The sequence below is a fragment of the Periplaneta americana genome, chromosome 9 (genome assembly GCF_040183065.1).
Source record: "Periplaneta americana isolate PAMFEO1 chromosome 9, P.americana_PAMFEO1_priV1, whole genome shotgun sequence".
Taxonomy (NCBI): Eukaryota; Metazoa; Arthropoda; class Insecta; order Blattodea; family Blattidae; genus Periplaneta; species Periplaneta americana.
In genome coordinates, this window is record NC_091125.1 from 12,953,622 (window position 1) to 12,972,490 (window position 18,869).

Sequence of the window (18,869 nt, forward strand, 5' to 3'; positions counted from 1 at the left end):
TAATTTACTATGTTTTCGGAAAATTACTCAGCATTCTTGATTGATCGAGAAAGAGAGAGGAAAACGAAAGAAGAATACTTTCATGGTCAACTTCAGAAAATAAAATTGATTGGCACGAAGAGTATAAGAAAATCCATTTAGAAAACACGCGATTTTATTTAAATCATGTCTTGGAAAATCACAACACACAATGTTTTCACTTTGCAATTCAATTATTAGAAAAAAATTAATAAGAAAATTTCATGTTTCGAAGTAAAATAAAACTGCAAAAGTAATTGTCCATTGAGATAAACAAAATATTAATAAACTGTGAAGTTGACATTTAATAACTTGTGAGGTAACTCCTTGAAGAAATTACTGCTCAAAGTCTTCTAGGCACGGATTTCACAATTTTTCCTGTGACTTCTGGGCCTATTTCTTTCCACTGTTTAGTGAAATGTTCCATCCAATTTTCTCTATTTTTAATCTTTTCTTGCCTCATTTTCAGCTTTATTTTTCTCCATAAATGTTCTATGGGACTTAACCACTTCCCTGATTAACCCGAGTTAACTCGGGTTGCTAACTTGTGTCAAAATTTATTAACCTGAGTTAACTCGTTTGAGTCCCATTTTCGCTGCTAAGGATTATATCCCGAATATATACGCTTCCATTCTTTCATTAACCTTTTCCTCACTAGATGGCTACAGAAGTTAGCGATATTGCTATATCTGGTGGTGTTTTTTGTACTTCTTCCTTGCGAGTGAAATTCTATGCTCATATAGCATTCACACACAGTAGTGAGTAGTTGCTAGTTAGTTTTGGCAGTTTCTATTTGTGTTTAGTGTTTTTTCTGCTGTTTTGTGTAAAGATGGATCAAGTTAGTGATTCTGAAACTTTTGATCAGGAATATATTCCTGTAGAAGATTAGGAAATGAAACATCGGCATCAGAAGACGAAGTTATAGACCAACAAACAAATTCAGATCAGTTGATGTCGCGTCTTTTCGACAGTGGTTTGAATAGAAGACATCTGGCACCATTTCTTCTGCACCTCCGAGGTTCCCATTCCCTGAAATTTTAACATTGTTTCTGATAACGATAATTCTCAATTTTTTTAATTATTCTTTAATAATGACCTCATCAACATTATATTCGAGGAGACGATTCGCCATTCTATTAAGTGTTCACAGAATGCTGAAAATAATTCGTGGTGGTCTACTACAGACTCTGAAATACGTGTACTTTTGGGAATAGTGATACTGCAGAACATTATTCACAAACCTGAAGAACAGTTGCACTGGTACAAATATTCAATGACTGCTACACCATTCTTCCCAAAACGCTCTCATATAGGAGAGCAGATACTACTGTCCGGAATGCAATGTGCCACTGTGTGTAATGCCCTGCTTCCGAGTCTATCATATGACAAGCAACATTTAACACCTTGATAACAGCACTGGTATTGTACCTCATAAATTAATCCATAAAAAAACATAGGCTGGTAAATAGTTCAGGAGAAAATCAAAGTGGGATAACTACCAGAGCTGGAATCAAGGTGCACGAGATAACTCGAGATAATAATTCACGTATGAATGTATGTCTATTTCATAGTGATTTTTTAGGTATGTAAGAAAATTAGTGATGTACAGTGATTCTGCAATATTAAATGACCTCTTTACGAAAATAAAAAAATATGACACTTTTTTTCACAAAACTGGTAAAATATATATATAGTAAGGGAAGAGGTTAAGTCAGGAGACTGGGGTGGTGTATGAGCACATGAGGCGTATTATATAGCAACCCCTCCTTAATGACCCACGAAGTATGCTTTGGGTCATTCATTACCTTGCTGAAAATAGAAGTCACTTTCGATGCCTAATTTTTGCACACTGGGTTTTACTTTTTGCCTGTTACCTCTAAGCCCCTGGTTCTTCATCTTCCACACACACAGCTTTCCACGTGAATCCATGAATCCATTAACTAACTGAAATGGACGCTTATCAGTAAATAATACCTGTTTCCTGAACTTGGGTGACTTAACATACTGCCTGGCAAACTCCAACCTCTTCTGGTGATCCACTTTATTTATCCAGAGCTTCTTATGGCTGATCCGTCCATTCAGTCCGACTCCATGTCGATGCTGATACTCTTTCCTGTCAAAAAGATTTCACATCTAACCGAAGAGCAGGTCCAGTAACACGGGAATTTTGCTTGACCTTTCTAACAATATTTCTTTCTTCACGTACTGTCAGCTTCCTTGGTCTTCCTTTCGGGGTTTATAAACTACAGATGAACTGTTTTTCTATCTTTTAATTATACTTGCTATTGCTGTTCCTGGTATTCCACTTTTTTCAGCTATTTTTCGTTGAGAATTTCCTTCTTTATGTAACTGAATAACTCGCTCTCTTTCAGTGACAGTTCTTGCCCTTGTTTTACTCGTTTTGTTGCTGTTGCATATATTTACTCAAAGACACTGCAGGTAACACTGACTCGCTCAGGTAGTGAAGCTACAGGTTGTACTGTTTGGTTATAATAAAGGATTGTAAAAAGTGGACGAATACTTCTGCATGACTCATTTTGCATCATATTTGATTTATATATTTTATGTACTATTCTCAAAGTTGAATTAAAGTTATTCTGTACTCATATTGTTAAGCACTTGTTCTACTTCGAATGATCTATTTCTCTGGGTCATATCTCTTGAAGATTGGGTGGACGAATACTATTATGAGTAACAGTAAACATTTTTACGATATTAGGCTGGGCACAGACCAATACAGCAAATTTATTTCTGTCAAAAGTGCTTTTCCTGAAACATGTTCGACCATGCTTTCGTGTGGTTTAAAATAAGATTAGCGCACACCAATCGAACAAGAGGCAAAAGTCCTATGCAGTACAATTTGAAACGATTAAGCACAAATTCAGATCACACATATTCAGATCATTTTTCTCTGGTAAAGCATTGTGTTGTACACTTGAACCTTTGTCCTGTCAGCTATTATTCGCCATTTGTTTTCTAGTTTAACACATTATTATGATTATGATTCATTATACTCGTAATGTGATTACCAGTATTTGGCTTTTTAAATTATTTCATATAGTATAATTTCTAAATTCTAATGTACCTTTCATTATAAGTACAATTTTATGTTTTTTTTCTAATATTGAAGTGCACTAATAACAACAAACAACTCTTTTTCCTGAAGGTAACAAACAAGTTTTTTTTTATCGTAACTGGTGTCTTTTTTTTTTTTTTTTAATAACAAAATTAAAAGTATCAAAGGACAATCTTGTGACATTTCGAAATTTATTTTAATCACATCGCAATTCTTGGAGAAAATTCTGCAGTGTATTTTCCTTTTCCTCATTAATTCTATGCACCCAAAGACGCTTTTTTCTGCAACTGTGTGTGATTTCTCCAAACAGTACCACAATAGCCACAGCAATAACTGAGGTACAACAAGTAGAATCGGAAATTGTTTTGTTTTTAGAAAAAGCAAAAATAAAGCGAACTGCTTGTGGTACAAGCAAAAATGATTTTTCTCAGAGAAAAAGCACTTTTAACGAAAGGAGCTTTGATGTTAATTTAGTACATGCACCCCATTACTTGTTTATAATATTTATGTAACGTTGTAATTCATCTTAAAGTACTATTTCTTCTTCATATCACTCCATTATATAATTATGAGAATATTTCGACGAAAGGATGCTATCAATTAGTGCTATGAGACAACTGTCACATTATGCGACGATTCCACCATGTTATTCAGTCCTGAACCATACTGAATTCAATCTTGTATCTAAAGAAGGTTATTTTGTTCTATGATTTTATTCTTCATATGTGAACAGTGTCTCCACGCAGCAGATGATTTATTTTATGTTCCTAGAAGTGATGTCACAATACTGAAACATTACTGCAGTGAAGCTATTTTGGTCTGCTTTCAGCCTTACAAGTAATTAATATTTATGTTTAGTCAACAGTCTGAAGACTGGTTTGACACCAATGAGGCATCACTCATGAGGCAATTAAGCCAGGAGATAATGAGGTAGGGTGACCAGTTTCTTTCCCTCTCCATTGCACTACGTATTTCACTAATCAGACTTGAGATATATGTGCAATATATCGTCAAGTGAGACGTACTGCCTAATAATAGATGTACATATAAGCCAGAACCTCAATTAGAGGGTTAATTAATAGTAAGTACTCTTAAGTTATTGTAATTAGGTAACTATCATTGTCTGGGTATGAACTTTTTTTTTTTTTTTTTTTCACTTTTATTAATTTTGCGAGTCATGATCATGAGGGACGGTACAAAACATTTGGGTGAAGCGAGATACAGATAATAATTAGCAGAAGGAAAGATGGAAGCAGTTACACATGTGCCTACAGTCGTCAAACTCCAAGAAAGCAGCCCTGACAGTGATATACTAGTAACATTTTACAATGGTATAGGTACACATAGACTATAATTTAAGTAATAAGTTAACTACATTAGTACACGACACTTAATCATCTTGTAAGGTATTTTCAAGTTACTTGACCATATTATAATATTGTATAGCTGAATAAATACAAAGTATCTACAAAGTATAAATACCAGTATTCTTAGTGTTTAAAACTACTGTAAAATAGGAATTTTGGAAAAGTAAATAGTGAAGAATAGGTGATTTTTAATCACTTGAATAACATTCCATTCTGAAACAATAACACAAACCTGCGATGAACAATGTTTTCTTTTTTTAACTTTTAGCTCTCCTTTATGTATTTTTGTGTGCTGAAGTCAGAAATGATATAAAAAATGGCACATCGCGCACCATTTTTACACAAAACTATATTTTATGTTTTATATTATTAATACACTAGTGATTTTGTTGCATTTATACCCCAGTACTCTACAGTAAAATTTTGTACTAACCAGTTGATGAGGGTCAGAAACATAATCTAGAAGGCAATGATGTAGCGAATGAAAGTTCTGAAGAGTTTACCAGTTTGAATTCAACGATTTAATAACAGATTTAGGATCACCCAAGGTAAAAGCTGAGCTCTTATGCTCCAGATTAAAATAAATAAATTTGCTGGCACCAGGAATATTTCAGGAGCATGGAGGAGGAATTAACGCCCTACTCTTCATAAGAGGGTGCCTTAGTATACTGCAGTGATATTCCTGGTTTGATACAAAAGTTTAATGTCTAGTAAGAAGTGGATGAATGAATGGAAACTTTTATCGATTCCTCCAAAAGAAGTTGGAAGGCAGTGATGAGTGCTTTTGCACAATGGCAAGAAGTATCCTTCGTCACTGTTGGTCATTCGGTACACCTTAAAGAAACTTATGAGAATCTTGAACTGGTTCTTATAAAGATAAAATAAAAGATCATGACTGAATGATCTGTGGAGATCTGAGAGAGTTGTGCATGCTTCATGGTCAGCAGGCTGGGTATACTAAGTTTCCATATTTCCTCTGTGAATGGGACAGCAGAGCAAGAAACAGCCATTGGGAACAAAAACACGGCCACAAAAAATATCTCTTGAATCACACATAAGAGGAAAAGCAACAAACGCAATTTCAGCGTAATGAGAAAAAGGCATTACAAAGTATTTGACTATATGTGAGTTGTTAATTATGACAATCTAATAGTTTTCGTAAAATATATCTTTAATATTTGCCACAGGACATGTTTCACTTAATCACTTTTCCATGTTAAATTCAATAAAGCTACATTCATATTCCTAAAAGTTCCAATGCATATTGCGGAAAAATGGTACGTGATAGAGAAAATCTGAGCTCAGATTTGGATTAAGCATCCCAAGAAACCATAAATGTAGCATAAATTTTTAGAAAAACTTTTATGCATGCCTGTGTAATTTTGTGAAAAATTAAAAATTTGCATAATATGAAATACTTACTAAAAACTTTAACTGTAAACAGGCCCTAAACACTGATATAAAAAGTATATATCTTAAATGAATGATGGTATTATTAAGTTGTTAGACAAAAATCATTTCAATTACAACATTATTTTGGCCTTCTTTTACTCGTGAGTAGTTCTCACCACTAATGCAACACAATCTTCAGTCCGTGAAGTGAAAGACATTCACAAATTATTTGTTAAAGGTAATAAAAAATTTTCATTGTTATAAAAGTGAACAATGTATTGCCAAGAATTAATAGTAGTATGAATTAAGTTACTCAGATGTCTTCAATAAAATTACGTATGAAACACAGAACTGTATAAAAACCCTTCGTATTTTCCAATAATAATAAATGAGAACCGGGATCATAAGCTGACACACACTTTTCCGTTTTGCAACAATTCAGTTCCTTTATCATGTTGCGAATGGTATTATTGTCTATAGTTTATTTTCTTGAACTGTAATTAAAGGGACACAAATAATCCCAAAAGCAAGATATCTGACTTAAACTTATATAAATTATATTATTTTGCATAAATTTATATAAGACAGCTGCACATAACAATCACTTAACGTTGGAAGGGGCCTTTCTGACAAGTTCTTAATTTTACAGGGGAAGGAAAAAAAATGCCTCGATGCTGAAAAAGGTCTTCTGTTTATGCTTCTGTCAGTGCACAGCACCTATACTGATGCACATCTTTGCAAGCCAAAACAAATATTAAAATTCATACAGTATATCAAAATTGAAATTTTTATTGCTGCATAAGTCTCTTTTCTACATAAAAAGGTGTAAACCTGGAAATTTCCTATGTTATCTTTCACACAGAACCTACAAATAGTTAGTAAATATATTTTTATTGTTTCTGAGATGTAAAAACCAAATGTCAGTATGAACATTTAAAAATAATTATTATGTAAAATTCTTAATTGACCTTCACAATCTTTGTTTAATCACTTTTTATACGTGAATAATATAAAATACATTAAGTGTTAACAACCAGTAATTTCGCCTTTTCAAGCATCATCAGGTTGTATAAGAAAAAATATAACTCTTTATGAACGTTAATAAGATATATAATATTGAATAATTACCTTGAAAGTCTATAAGACTGCACATATTAAATACAATGAATTTGATTACATCGAAACATGGAATTAAGTTAAAACAATCAAATGTGTAGCTAGGAATGTTAGACCGTCAAAAGATATAAATTACATAAAACTTCACCCTTTTGGATCCCAGATAACTATACTAATATTAAACAAAATTACAATTACACTTGCAAAAATCATTCAAACACACAAATCAATATTATTAACAGTATTAAGTTGTAACGAAAAATTCCAAGACCATACTTAATATTAATACAAAGTACAGTTACACTTGGAAAAATCATAAAAACACAGACAGCAGAACTATTCACCATGTTCATCTTGGCTTTCGTCTCTGTTGCACAAGTATGACATGTAAGGATACATTCGCCTTGAAATCGATGCAGATTGCATTATCATAAGCAGTTTATGATTGCTTTAAAGCATGACACAATTTCTGGCTTTCTGTCTTGTAAAGGGTAAGTTCAGGTTTTGCAACCTTCTTGGTGCTATCACAGAACTCATTGCTCTTGATTTTGACTCTCAGTTCCTCACATTTTATACACAAGTCTTAGTGGGACTGTCAAAATTTTAAATCAAAATTGTGCGTGGAGTAAAAAAAGTAACTAATATAAGACATTTCCATCCTTTTCTTTTTAATTCCAGACAGTCTGAAAAGCTGTTTTACATACAGCACTTTTCTTCGAACCATAACAAAACTAAATACTTGACTGAAAGTTCCTTCGGATGCTTGTTAATTTATTTTAGGAGTTTCTACATCACAACATTTTTGGAGAATATGTTTTGTTCATCTTTGATTTTTTAATTCTGAGAAGAAACTGAGCACACTTTTTTTCTTCTGTTGTCCATGAGTCTAGGCAATTAGTATTGTTGCACCTGAAGTAGAGGGGGGAAGACTTCTACCAGCGAAATTGATATCATTATGACTGTATAATGCGATCAAATTGTAATTGAACAAACATATCAGTGAGCATTATTCTTAGGCAGGTAGGGGGGGGGGGGAAACAAAACAAAACAAAAAAATTCACTCTAACTTACCCACAAGATATAACAACGACTTTGGCTGGTACAAGTTCCCCTTTGGTAAATTTGTCTCAACTCTTTTTTTTCTATTAATGTTAGAAAATATTGAATTCAAAAGATCTTTTTTGCTTTTGTTTATGATGAAGTTTCTGTGCTTAAGTTGACGAATTAATGTCTTCAGATCATGTGTTTGGACTATAATATTTATTTTAAATTTCTGAATGTACAGTAAAACCCCAATAAGATGCTGTTCAAGGGACCGTGTGTAAACCGTGTATTAACTGGGACTGTATTATTTGACTTATTTGAACTGTTGTATCAGTGAAGCGAGGTGAGTCAGTGAAGTTATGGTTTTACAGTGCAGTGAACAGTTCCGATCAGTGATAATTTATAGCGTCAATGAAATGTGTTCTATAGTGTCAGTGAAATGTGTTACAGAGTGTCAGTGAAATGTGTGCTAAAGTGTCAGTGAAATGCGTCATAGTGCCACTACAGGGAATGAGATGAGAGTAAAGTGAAAGACTATTGAAAATTATGTAGGACCTATACATAATTATGTAGGTTGTGTTGTAAAATTAGGTGTTTTATTTTATGTTTTATTATTATTGTGTTAAATTGTATTGTGTATTCTTATTGTATTGTGTGTAAAATTGTATATGTGTTGTAAATTTTATTATGTATTGTAAATTTTATTGTGTATTGCTTATCATTTTAACTGTGTATTGTTAATATTGTATATACCACTGCCACTGGGTGCTTGCCCACTTGCAGTGTAAATAAATACATACATACATACATACATATTAGGTGGGTATACTAATTTTGACTTATGTACAGTATCTATTAGCATTTTTCTTTATTGAAATACATGATTCATAAAGGGTAATACATTTTATTAATACATCCGTCTGTCATAACAGATGACCACATAGGCTAGGTCCGGAAATCAATTAAAAAAATGCATATATGTAATAGCAAGAAAAATCAATACAGTAGGTAGCAATCATAGTACAATATGAAATTTAGAAAGTTTAAAAACTAAATATTATATAAATGATTGTGTAAAATGCATATGGATTTTTTTAAGATATTAAACAAATATTTTTAATGTCTTGGGATGTCATATCATATTGTTTTAAAATGTCAGTAGTATATTTATATGCTGATCCGCAGGCACAAAAAAGCAAACCCCTCACCTCCCATGTGTAATAAATTGCTGTAGTGTAATTACGTCGAAGACATTTCCATTGCCTCATGCAGAAAGGGCTTCAGTCACAAATTTTGAAAAACGAGATATTGATGGAAATCATATCTTTATGAGTGGCTCCCTCGGCCTGTGCAGAATGTTATTCAGTCCAATGCTTAGAAAGATAGAAACTAAAGCATCAGGCTCGGAGTTCTATGCAGAAAGTAATACAGTGTACAGAATGTTTTCCATGTTGAGTCTTTCGTACACTATTTTTTAACATTTGAATATAAATAATTGATTAAATGATGATCTTACTCGTGTTAATTGGGTAAGCATGTGCGGCTTACAGCTGTTTCGGTGCTTCTTCACACCATCTTTAGAGCCTAGAATGTTTTCTTTAGTTTTCTCAAAATTAGGTCTAATGGACTGAAGCCCTTTCTGCATGGGGCGATTCATTTACAATACTGTACATACTGTACTTAATTCTTTCCAAAAAAGTCATTTATTGTTGTTTGCCGTGTGCGTGTTCTCAAAGTCCTTATGTTTACCACACTTCACTCTCCTGAGCTTACATCCTCCCAACGTCGCAGCTGCAATGACTGAGTCGCGATTTTTTATTATCGTCCTTAATGTCGATGATGGGATTCCTAATGAATCAGGGAGTTGTTCCTGATTAAGAGTACTATTTTCATCGTACTTTCCTAAGATTTCCAATTTTTCCGACAAAGAAAACGCTTTTCATTTAACATTCATTGTAATCACACTCACAGGCACTTCAATACACTACGGACAACAAACTGACCTGCAAAAATTTCGAGAATTTTATTACGGCCGAGTGAGGAACGTTGTTTGAAAGAGAGGGTTAGCAAGAGGGTGAGGTATTGTAACTGTATGTAGGCTTTAAGCGCGCAGGTAAAGAGTTGAATAAGAGGATGGGGTATTGTACAGTATGAACGTTTAAATGCGCAGGTAAAGGGTCGAATACCAGTACTTTTCAGGTTAATGGCACCAGTGAATTCAGTGGCTAAAATGTTTCATTGCTGTTACAGTACATTGCTGAAAATGACATCGAAAATATTCCACAAAACAGTGTATTATATAGGACTTGAGTGCAACAAATGAGATATTTTATAAAGGTATTATATGAGCCGTTCAGAGCTAAAGTGGATCAAGTCACAAATTTTCATAAATTAAGTTTAATTCATTTTCTGATTATCTGAAGTTGGATCTTTTCCGAGCAGTAATGGATCAAGTTTTAATTCCAAGCATTCACCGGTAGGTGACAACAGTCACTTTTGGCTCAGATTATTTGTTCATGATGTTCTGACCCATAGTGGATCAAGCTAGCAAAGCATTGCATTAATTAAAATCACATTTGTTTATATTTTATAAATCTAGAATTTGAGAATGGAGCATTAAAATTATTGCTAGTGAAATTAGATAATCCACTAGAGCAAATTAACTTTAAGTCCTATTAACTCAAAACTATGTCTCATGGACTTGATCCACTTTAGCTCTGAACGCCTCATATATGAAATGTGCAGGGACCAGACAAAAAAAAAAGCATATTACATGGGATAGCATAATAAGCGGGCACGTCTTATCGAAGTTTTACTGTATAAGAATTTCTATCAGTACCTCATTTCAGGAATGGAAATATTGTAATTTTTCTTTTGTAACAGCCTGTACTCATGTGTTAGAAGTCTGCAGGTGTTCAGGCCGCCATTGGAGAAATATGAATAACACTGCACAACAATTCAAAAAAAAAAAAAAATGATCCCTGTATAATGTGTAAACTTAAAGACGAGATTAAATAAAATAATTAGAGTTTACATTTCATACGATATCTTCAGGAAGTAAACTTCATAACAAAATGTTTCTGTTAGCACTGTTACGTAGTTTTATTGATGCATGCATTCTGTACGAGTGAGAAAAAGAGGGAGATTGTTTTAAGTTATACCCTATTATAATTTGTAGTAGACCTACAGTTCAAGCCCTATACAGCTCGGTCCGAAACATCGCAGATATGGATGTAACACTGTAAGAAACATGCCTCCAAAAATACCTTTATTAAATGATCAAGCTATAATGGGGGAAGGAGGTAAATGATGTCCCTCATAACCCTGTTATATGGTGATTCTATGGTTTTGCTTTGCCTCCCCAAGGAAACGGTTCTCTCTCCGCCTATGGCTGTCACTGTCACTGTCACTCGAAGACAAATTGACAGTTCACTTTTTAATCACAAAAGAACAACGTGGATCACCCAACACAACGCTATGCATGAGTAATAACAAAAACGACTCAAGCTGTGCTGATTCCTCTAGCCATGAATTGAGGAATTTGTATACAAAGGCAACTTAAACAGCAGAAGTCCCCATTGAACATAATACAGAGCTTTCAGAAGCATGTAACAACCTTTTTGTGGGCTCAAATATCTCCTTTCAACACAAAACAGTGGCCTTATGGTCTGTATAAGCACATCAAAACAAAGTGATTCTTAAACAATCCTTTCCCTTTCAACATGAAGCAATTGCAAGATATTAAAGTGATTACAATATATTATACTGTAATCATTTTTAATGTTATTTTTTTTACAAAGGTTAGCATTTAAAATTGGTATGAGTGAATGCTAAAATATAGTAGCCTAATAGTTTATAATGAATGAGAATGCAGATATACCTATAAAATTAAAATTTCTATGTAAGTTTATAAAAGTTATTTCAAACCATTTCTCACATATGCCCCTGAACCATGGACATATAGGCTATAAAAAGAAATTAGTTGAATTTAAGCTGTAGAAATGAATTAATGCTTACGTGAAATTTTAGGAAAAACCAAAATGCACAGAATAAGAAATGAGAAACTTAGAGATATTTAAAATATAGAACAACTTCGGAAAAATTTAGAAAGAAATAGACAGAAATGGTTTGGACAATGCAAAAGAAAGGAGAAAGATAGATTACGTAGAAGAATGTTAAATTTGAGACAAAAAGGTAAATGACCCAAAGGGAGACCTTGAATGAGGTATATTTCCAAAATAAAAATAACTTAGCAGTTCGTGGTCTCCAATGGGAGGAGAAATTAACAACCAAAGCATGGATTGATAGAGACATGTGAAGGTAGAATTGTCATTGACCTTCTACATGAAGAGGACATGATGAGAGGATGACAATGATGATGATGATGAAGAATCAGGCTTACTAAAGAGAAATCTACCTCCTCTATACCTTCTTTGCTTTAGAGATTCACTCATGTATAAAAAATAAGTTTCATTATATTAGCATCATACTTGCAACTGTAATTTTTCTTAATCAGTGTTCCTCAACCTGTCTGATGATGAGGACTCCCTTTTTCTTACATAACTTCAGTGCAGGCTCCAGGCCTAAGACATAAAGTAAAATGTAGAACACAGGTTTTTCAATCTTTCTCAACATGTGACTCACTGTTGTAATTTAAAATCTCGTGGCACACTTACATACAGTAATCTAAACCGGTGGTTTCTAACCAGAGGTTTTTTTATAAAAACAAGTAAAATATGTTTTTTAAGATTGTTCCTTAGTGACACTTGTGGCAGTAGAGGTCGCAGTTGGGATTTTTCTCGGATTTCTCCCATTTCCCCATATTAGGCATTTACATTATTTAGTTAACATTTCTCCATTCTGTCATCATTCACAGAATGCCAGCTGGCAGTGCGTGGAGAGGTCTGGCCTAGGAACGAGTGGGATTGCCTAGCTTGAAAGTCAGTGCAATAGATCTAATAAGGTCGCCGATGAATTGAAGTGCCCTCCTTCCTGGTTGGTACAATTTTTAACTTCACAGATCTGGCAACCCTAGCTACACATCAGTCAATCTCTTCTCTTTTCTGCCGATAGCACATCTACACTGTGTTTACTGAATGTTGACTTGTGCTTGCTACATTTGCTGAATGTTGACTCTTGTGGATTCACTTTGCGACACACAAGTTGAAAATGGATGCAGTAATGTGAAATTTTGTATTGATTTAAAAAGAATACATTTTAATTAAGTCCACACCTGTGGAGTAACGGTCAGCGTGCCTGGCCGCGAAATCAGGTGGCCCGGGTTCGATTCCTGGTCGGGGCAAGTTACCTGGTTGAGGTTTTTTCCGGGGTTTTCCCTCAACCCAATATGAGCAAATGCTGGGTAACTTTCGGTGCTGGACCCCGGACTCATTTCACCGGCATTATCACCTTCATCTCATTCAGACGCTAAATAACCAAAGATGTTGATAAAGCGTCTTAAGATAACCTACTAAAATAAAAAAAAAAAAAAACACAAAATGTTTAAATTTTCATAGAACAACTTATAACTATTTTATTTGTGGCCTCCATTAACTGCTTTTCAGATGTAGATAGGATCATAGCCCTCAGTTCAAAAGCATTTCTGTTAACAATATAAGGACAAGAGATCTTCCTTTTCCTTCTTCTATCTGTCCAGTAGTATGGACTTTGATAAATTTGCAATCAAAAGTTGAAATAATTAGATACCGTGGTCTTACTGTAAAAGTTGATAGGGTTATTGTTTTCTTATGTAGTTATGGACTTTTTGCAGCATACACATAAACGAGAGACATGTCCAGAAAGTAAGTTTCCCTAAGGCCACTTACAGAAAGAAAACGATTTCATGGAAAGATTTATTACAACATTGTATGGCAAATGTCTCAATTATGGTGGGGAATATGTTGAAAAATAGCTCAACAACTGCTTTTTATGTTGTAACAACTTTCCATGAAATTGTGTTTTCTTTCTGTAAGTGGCCCCAAGGAAACTTACTTTCTGAACGGCCACCGGCGTGGCTCAGTTGGTTAAGGAGCTTGCCTGCTGATCTGAAGTTGTGTTCGGGCGTGGGTTCGATCGCCGCTTGGGCTGATTACCTGGTTGGGTTTTTTCCGAGGTTTTCCCCAACCGTATGTGAATACAAGGTAATCTATGGCGAATCCTCGGCCTCATCTCGCCAAATATCATCTTGCTATCACCAATCTCGACGCTAAATAACCTAGTAGTTGATACACCGTCGTTAAATAACCAACTAAAATAATATATATATATATATATATATATATATATATATATATATATATAGACACATACATTGTTTTTCTTATTTTCAATAAGATTGTGATAACATTAAAGTTATATAAGCATTCGTGAAGCTCTAAATCTGTGTGAAAAAACGCACACGCCACACACCCATGCACGCATACACACACACACACACACACACACACACACACACACACACACACACACACACCATGGCACCTAGGGTTTTTTTTTTTTTTACAGAAACCACGTCTAAATGTGGAAAAATTAAATTTGCTTCTACTCTATCATCACGAAATTATTTTTCACACAGATTTAGAGTTTCAATAATGTTTATATAAATTTAATGTTATCACGATCTTATTGAAAATAAGGAAAACAATGTATGCTTGTTTTGATATGAACGAAAACAGAGGATTTATTGATCATATATTTGAAACAATACATTTTAAACTTCGAAATTGTTAATTTTATAATCAATAGCAAATATTGCCACCTCCTGTATTTACTACAACTAAGAGTCTTCTTGGCAAGCTCTTGATCAAAGCCCAGATGTCCTCCTGTGGTATTTCCTCCCATTCCTTCTGTAGTGCCTCCCGTAGTTCGGCTGGGGTGGTGAAAACTCTGGTCCAGATATAAAGTCCAAACATGTCCGATACATGATCAATAGAATTCCATTGGCACTCTTTGCTGGCCAGTTCAAAACTGAAATGCTGATCTCCCAGAGGTAGTCCATCACACACCAAGCAGCATGGGTACGTGCAAAGTTTTTGTCCATGAAAGATGCAAAAGGGAATACATGATTAGCGAGTATATCTTCAATGTACTGGTGTGCCATTATAGTGAGAATTTCTCTATGAATATGAGCTCGGTACGGGCCTCATAAATTATGCCATCTCACACCATCACAGAGCCTCCTCCAAAAGGTGTCCTCTTAGAAAAGGTACAAGGTGCAAAGCGTTGTCTGGGCCTTCTCCACACCCTTTTCCTTCCGTCTGGTGACGTTAGATAGAATCTAGACTCGTCACTGAAAACCACTGGGCTCCACTCCACTGTTCCTCAGTCCAGTGTTCACATCTCTGCACAAAACGTAGACTGACCCTTCGGTGTTCTGGAGTAAGCTCTGGGCCTCTGACAGGACCTCTTGAGGTCAGGTCTGCCTCATGTAGTCTCCTCCTCACTGTAATCTCACTTACAGTTATAATGTGGACTTCTATCAGGCAATTTCGTACCTCAACAGCAATAAGATGTCGGTTTTGCAGGACTTGCAGCTTCAAGAAACGGTCTTACCTGGCAAAAGTACATCTTGCACGGCCTGATCTGGAGCATTGCTCTCTCTATACTGATTTTGAAGTTCGGCGCACATTACAGTACGTCCATTCACCTCGACTAATAATTGCTGACTAAATATCGGGCTTACAGTTTTACCACTTTTAACTATTTTCATTCATGAACAATGGTATCCTCTACATATAATAATTCTACAGTATAGTAACAATGACTACATGCTGATTCAGGATTGAATCCTTCAGATACATGTACGGTAACCACTAGGCCACCAAGGCAGACTATACTTACAATACTTACTGTTCTTTTTTTAACTTTCTCATTGTACGAAGCATAAAAGAGAGAGTATTATGAAGTTGCGAAAGTATTGTGACTTTGAGATTTTTGCAGAGACATACGCTTAGGCCAGGGTATTCATATACCTTAGATCTAGTACGCACTATCGATTTTTAATTGCAGGATCGCCTTGATTAAAAATCGCACAGGAATGTAGTACATGGTTTTATAAATAAGTGAGCGCGCACTTGTGACTTTTGATCGCATGCAATTTAAAATTTGTAGCAGTATTGTCCGTGTGATGAAATTATTGCAATTTGAGTTGTGACACACTTAGGCTATATACTTGTATATATTTTATTTTTTCATGTACCGGTAATTGTTTATTGTAATATCACTATTTATGTAAGGAACCTATTAATGGTTACCAGTATGTTGCTTAAATATTTCTATCTTAATATCCACACACTGTAATTGCGTAGCGTAAATGTAAAAATGGCACTATGGAATTAGTATAGACGGAAAAACGTTGTCCTAAGATAAATTAATTATTATACACAATGTTATTTCTACTTTTCGTTGCCAATTTAGTCTAAATTCTACCCCTTCTGCCCAGAAGTAGATATGGAAGAATCCCTTATTGTTAGAGAGTTACACAGCTTGGTTGTAAACCCATGTGACGTGTAGGCACGAGTTACTGAAGCATGATCGTAAACGTTTAAAATGAAAAAGTAAGAATTTGCTGAGTCTCATTATAAATCAATAATACAGTAGATTTTTAACATCCATATCACTTTTAATAGCCGATTTTGGTAAATAGAAAATCAGAAATATTAATTACACTGTACATAGGTCTACAGCTATTCTACGAAACTAAATCTGTGCAAACTTAATGACTATCTACTTAAACCGTACGATGTAAAATGAAGTCAAATGTTTTAATTTCTGACCTTGAAAAATAAAGTTCGTCTTATTTTGGTTGCATATGAAACTGTTTCTTTTGTATACGCCTTTTGGTAACAGTTGAAGAAAATATACTACAAACAGTAATATAATTCGCACCATGGTAAAGAAACTGAACGTATAATGAGAAAATGTGTGTCATTCTCGTAACTTTTTTTTCAATGTCTACTGTTGTGCTTACCTGAGCAAGGTCTGCAATAGACTGACTGCGGTAGAACGGATGACAAATTCTGTCTGCAGGTGCAATGCTTGATCCAGAAGTTCTCTTCGTGCGGATCAGAGTGTTTGGACGGGAGTTCGACGCATTCTCTACTTCAAGTTGTACATCATAAGGCGAGGCATAGCTTAGGATGGTAAGTGCGTCCTCGAATACCATGTGCCGAAAACTGATTCGAATGCTGTCAATACGATCACCTGTTTAACATGAAACAACAGATAGGCTTTACTTATTGTAAATTTATTAATTATTCTATTTTCAAATATTTTTTAAAAGGTTCTCGTCCTTTGCTCTTGTCAAAATAATTGTGGCTGGGACCAGTTCACATTCATATTACTTTAATAATGAACTAGAACAAACATAACACCACTTCAGTTCGTTAATCTTACTTTGCCATTGAAAGCAATTTCTTTTGATTTTGCAGACTTGCATTAGTGTCATTGTTTAGAAGTGAAATCCTGAATACAGTATATCTATTTCATTTACAAGGATCTTGCATTAAATAAATATTAATCAAGTGATAGTGTAATTAAAACTGTGGTTAATGGATTAATTAATGGTCAGTGATATGCTATTCATAAAGATGATACGGATAGAAGGAAGGAAGACAGAGGAGGAAAGAAACGAACGGGTAGAAGGGAGATAGAATGAGTGAAAAACAAAAATAAAAAAGGAAGGCAGAGAAAAAGTTCACGAAGAAAATTAAGCAAGAAAGAAACGAATAAAATAATAACAGAGAAAAAGAAAAAATTGAAGATGGAAGAATGATATGAAAGAAAACATCAAGAAGAGACAGGGTACAAAGAAAGAGTAACAATGTTTTATAATATGCCTATTACACTTTTAGGAAAGATTCAAGTAAAAAAAAAATTATGGACTACATGAAGGAATGCACATGTTTTCTAGGCCTATTGTACAGATGACATATCTTGATTTCATTTACCATTTTATGATGCGAAAACACACAATAATCACATTTTTGTACCTGGAGCAATGCGACCAGATTCGGATGCGGGGCCTCTATGTAGCACATCCTTGACAAAGATGCCATCACGCATGTTGCCACATATGTTGAATCCCAAGCCTGTGAAGTCATGACTCCGCAGCGCCACCACGTTGACTTGCGGCTCCTAACGACATAGAAACATACTACATACAGAAGACGAATTACACCTTTCCAGTTTTCCTCGCCAAACCAGAAGTACACACACACACACACACATATATATATATATATATATATATATATATATATAATACAAGTCTAGTGTAATATGTAGCTAATCGGCGATGTATGCAGAGGAGGGGGAAAGGAACTACCCATCCTACTCCATTATCTCCTGGCTTAGTTGCCTCATAAGTGGTGCCTTGTTGGTATCACTTGTGAGGTTTAAATCTATCTTCGGACAGTTAACTAAACAACATACGGTATACGATTAGATATGCTAAATCAAATGACGATATGCAAAACACAAAGAAAAGTGCTTCGCTTAATGATCATTATGAACTACAGTATTTCGAATTCATATAAATCACAAGAAAGATTTTCTTGGTCGTTTTATCACACGTGTGTTGAACCTGGTTCCAGCATTCTCTTGAAATACAAAGAAATGTTAATTTTGGTAGCCTGTATCTTTGCAAGCATTGAAAGTGACTTTTCTGATTCTGCTGGTGTTCTTCAATTTTGCTGGCAATAAGGACATGAAGCTTATCTCTCAATTTGGTGGTTGAATTTGGTAACATCCGGTAATGATCTCAAGAAGCTCATTTGTACTGTTTATAAAGTTTTTGAAAATGTCCTTTATTTTAAATCCACTTTTCACACTCACGATATTTAATCGTGTAACCATAA

At 34.6% G+C, this 18,869-nt stretch overlaps 1 protein-coding gene across 1 annotated transcript in view; it reads right to left on the bottom strand.

Moving 5' to 3' along the window:
- LOC138705785 (serine-rich adhesin for platelets-like) overlaps positions 1–18,869 on the bottom strand; it is a 462,846-nt gene that overhangs the window by 10,489 nt on the left and 433,488 nt on the right. The window contains exons 5-6 of the mRNA XM_069834423.1: positions 18,003–18,147; positions 16,982–17,214 (exon numbers count right to left, since the gene is read on the bottom strand). Coding sequence (XP_069690524.1) covers positions 16,982–17,214; positions 18,003–18,147 — 378 coding nt within the window. The remainder of the gene's footprint in view (positions 1–16,981; positions 17,215–18,002; positions 18,148–18,869) is intronic.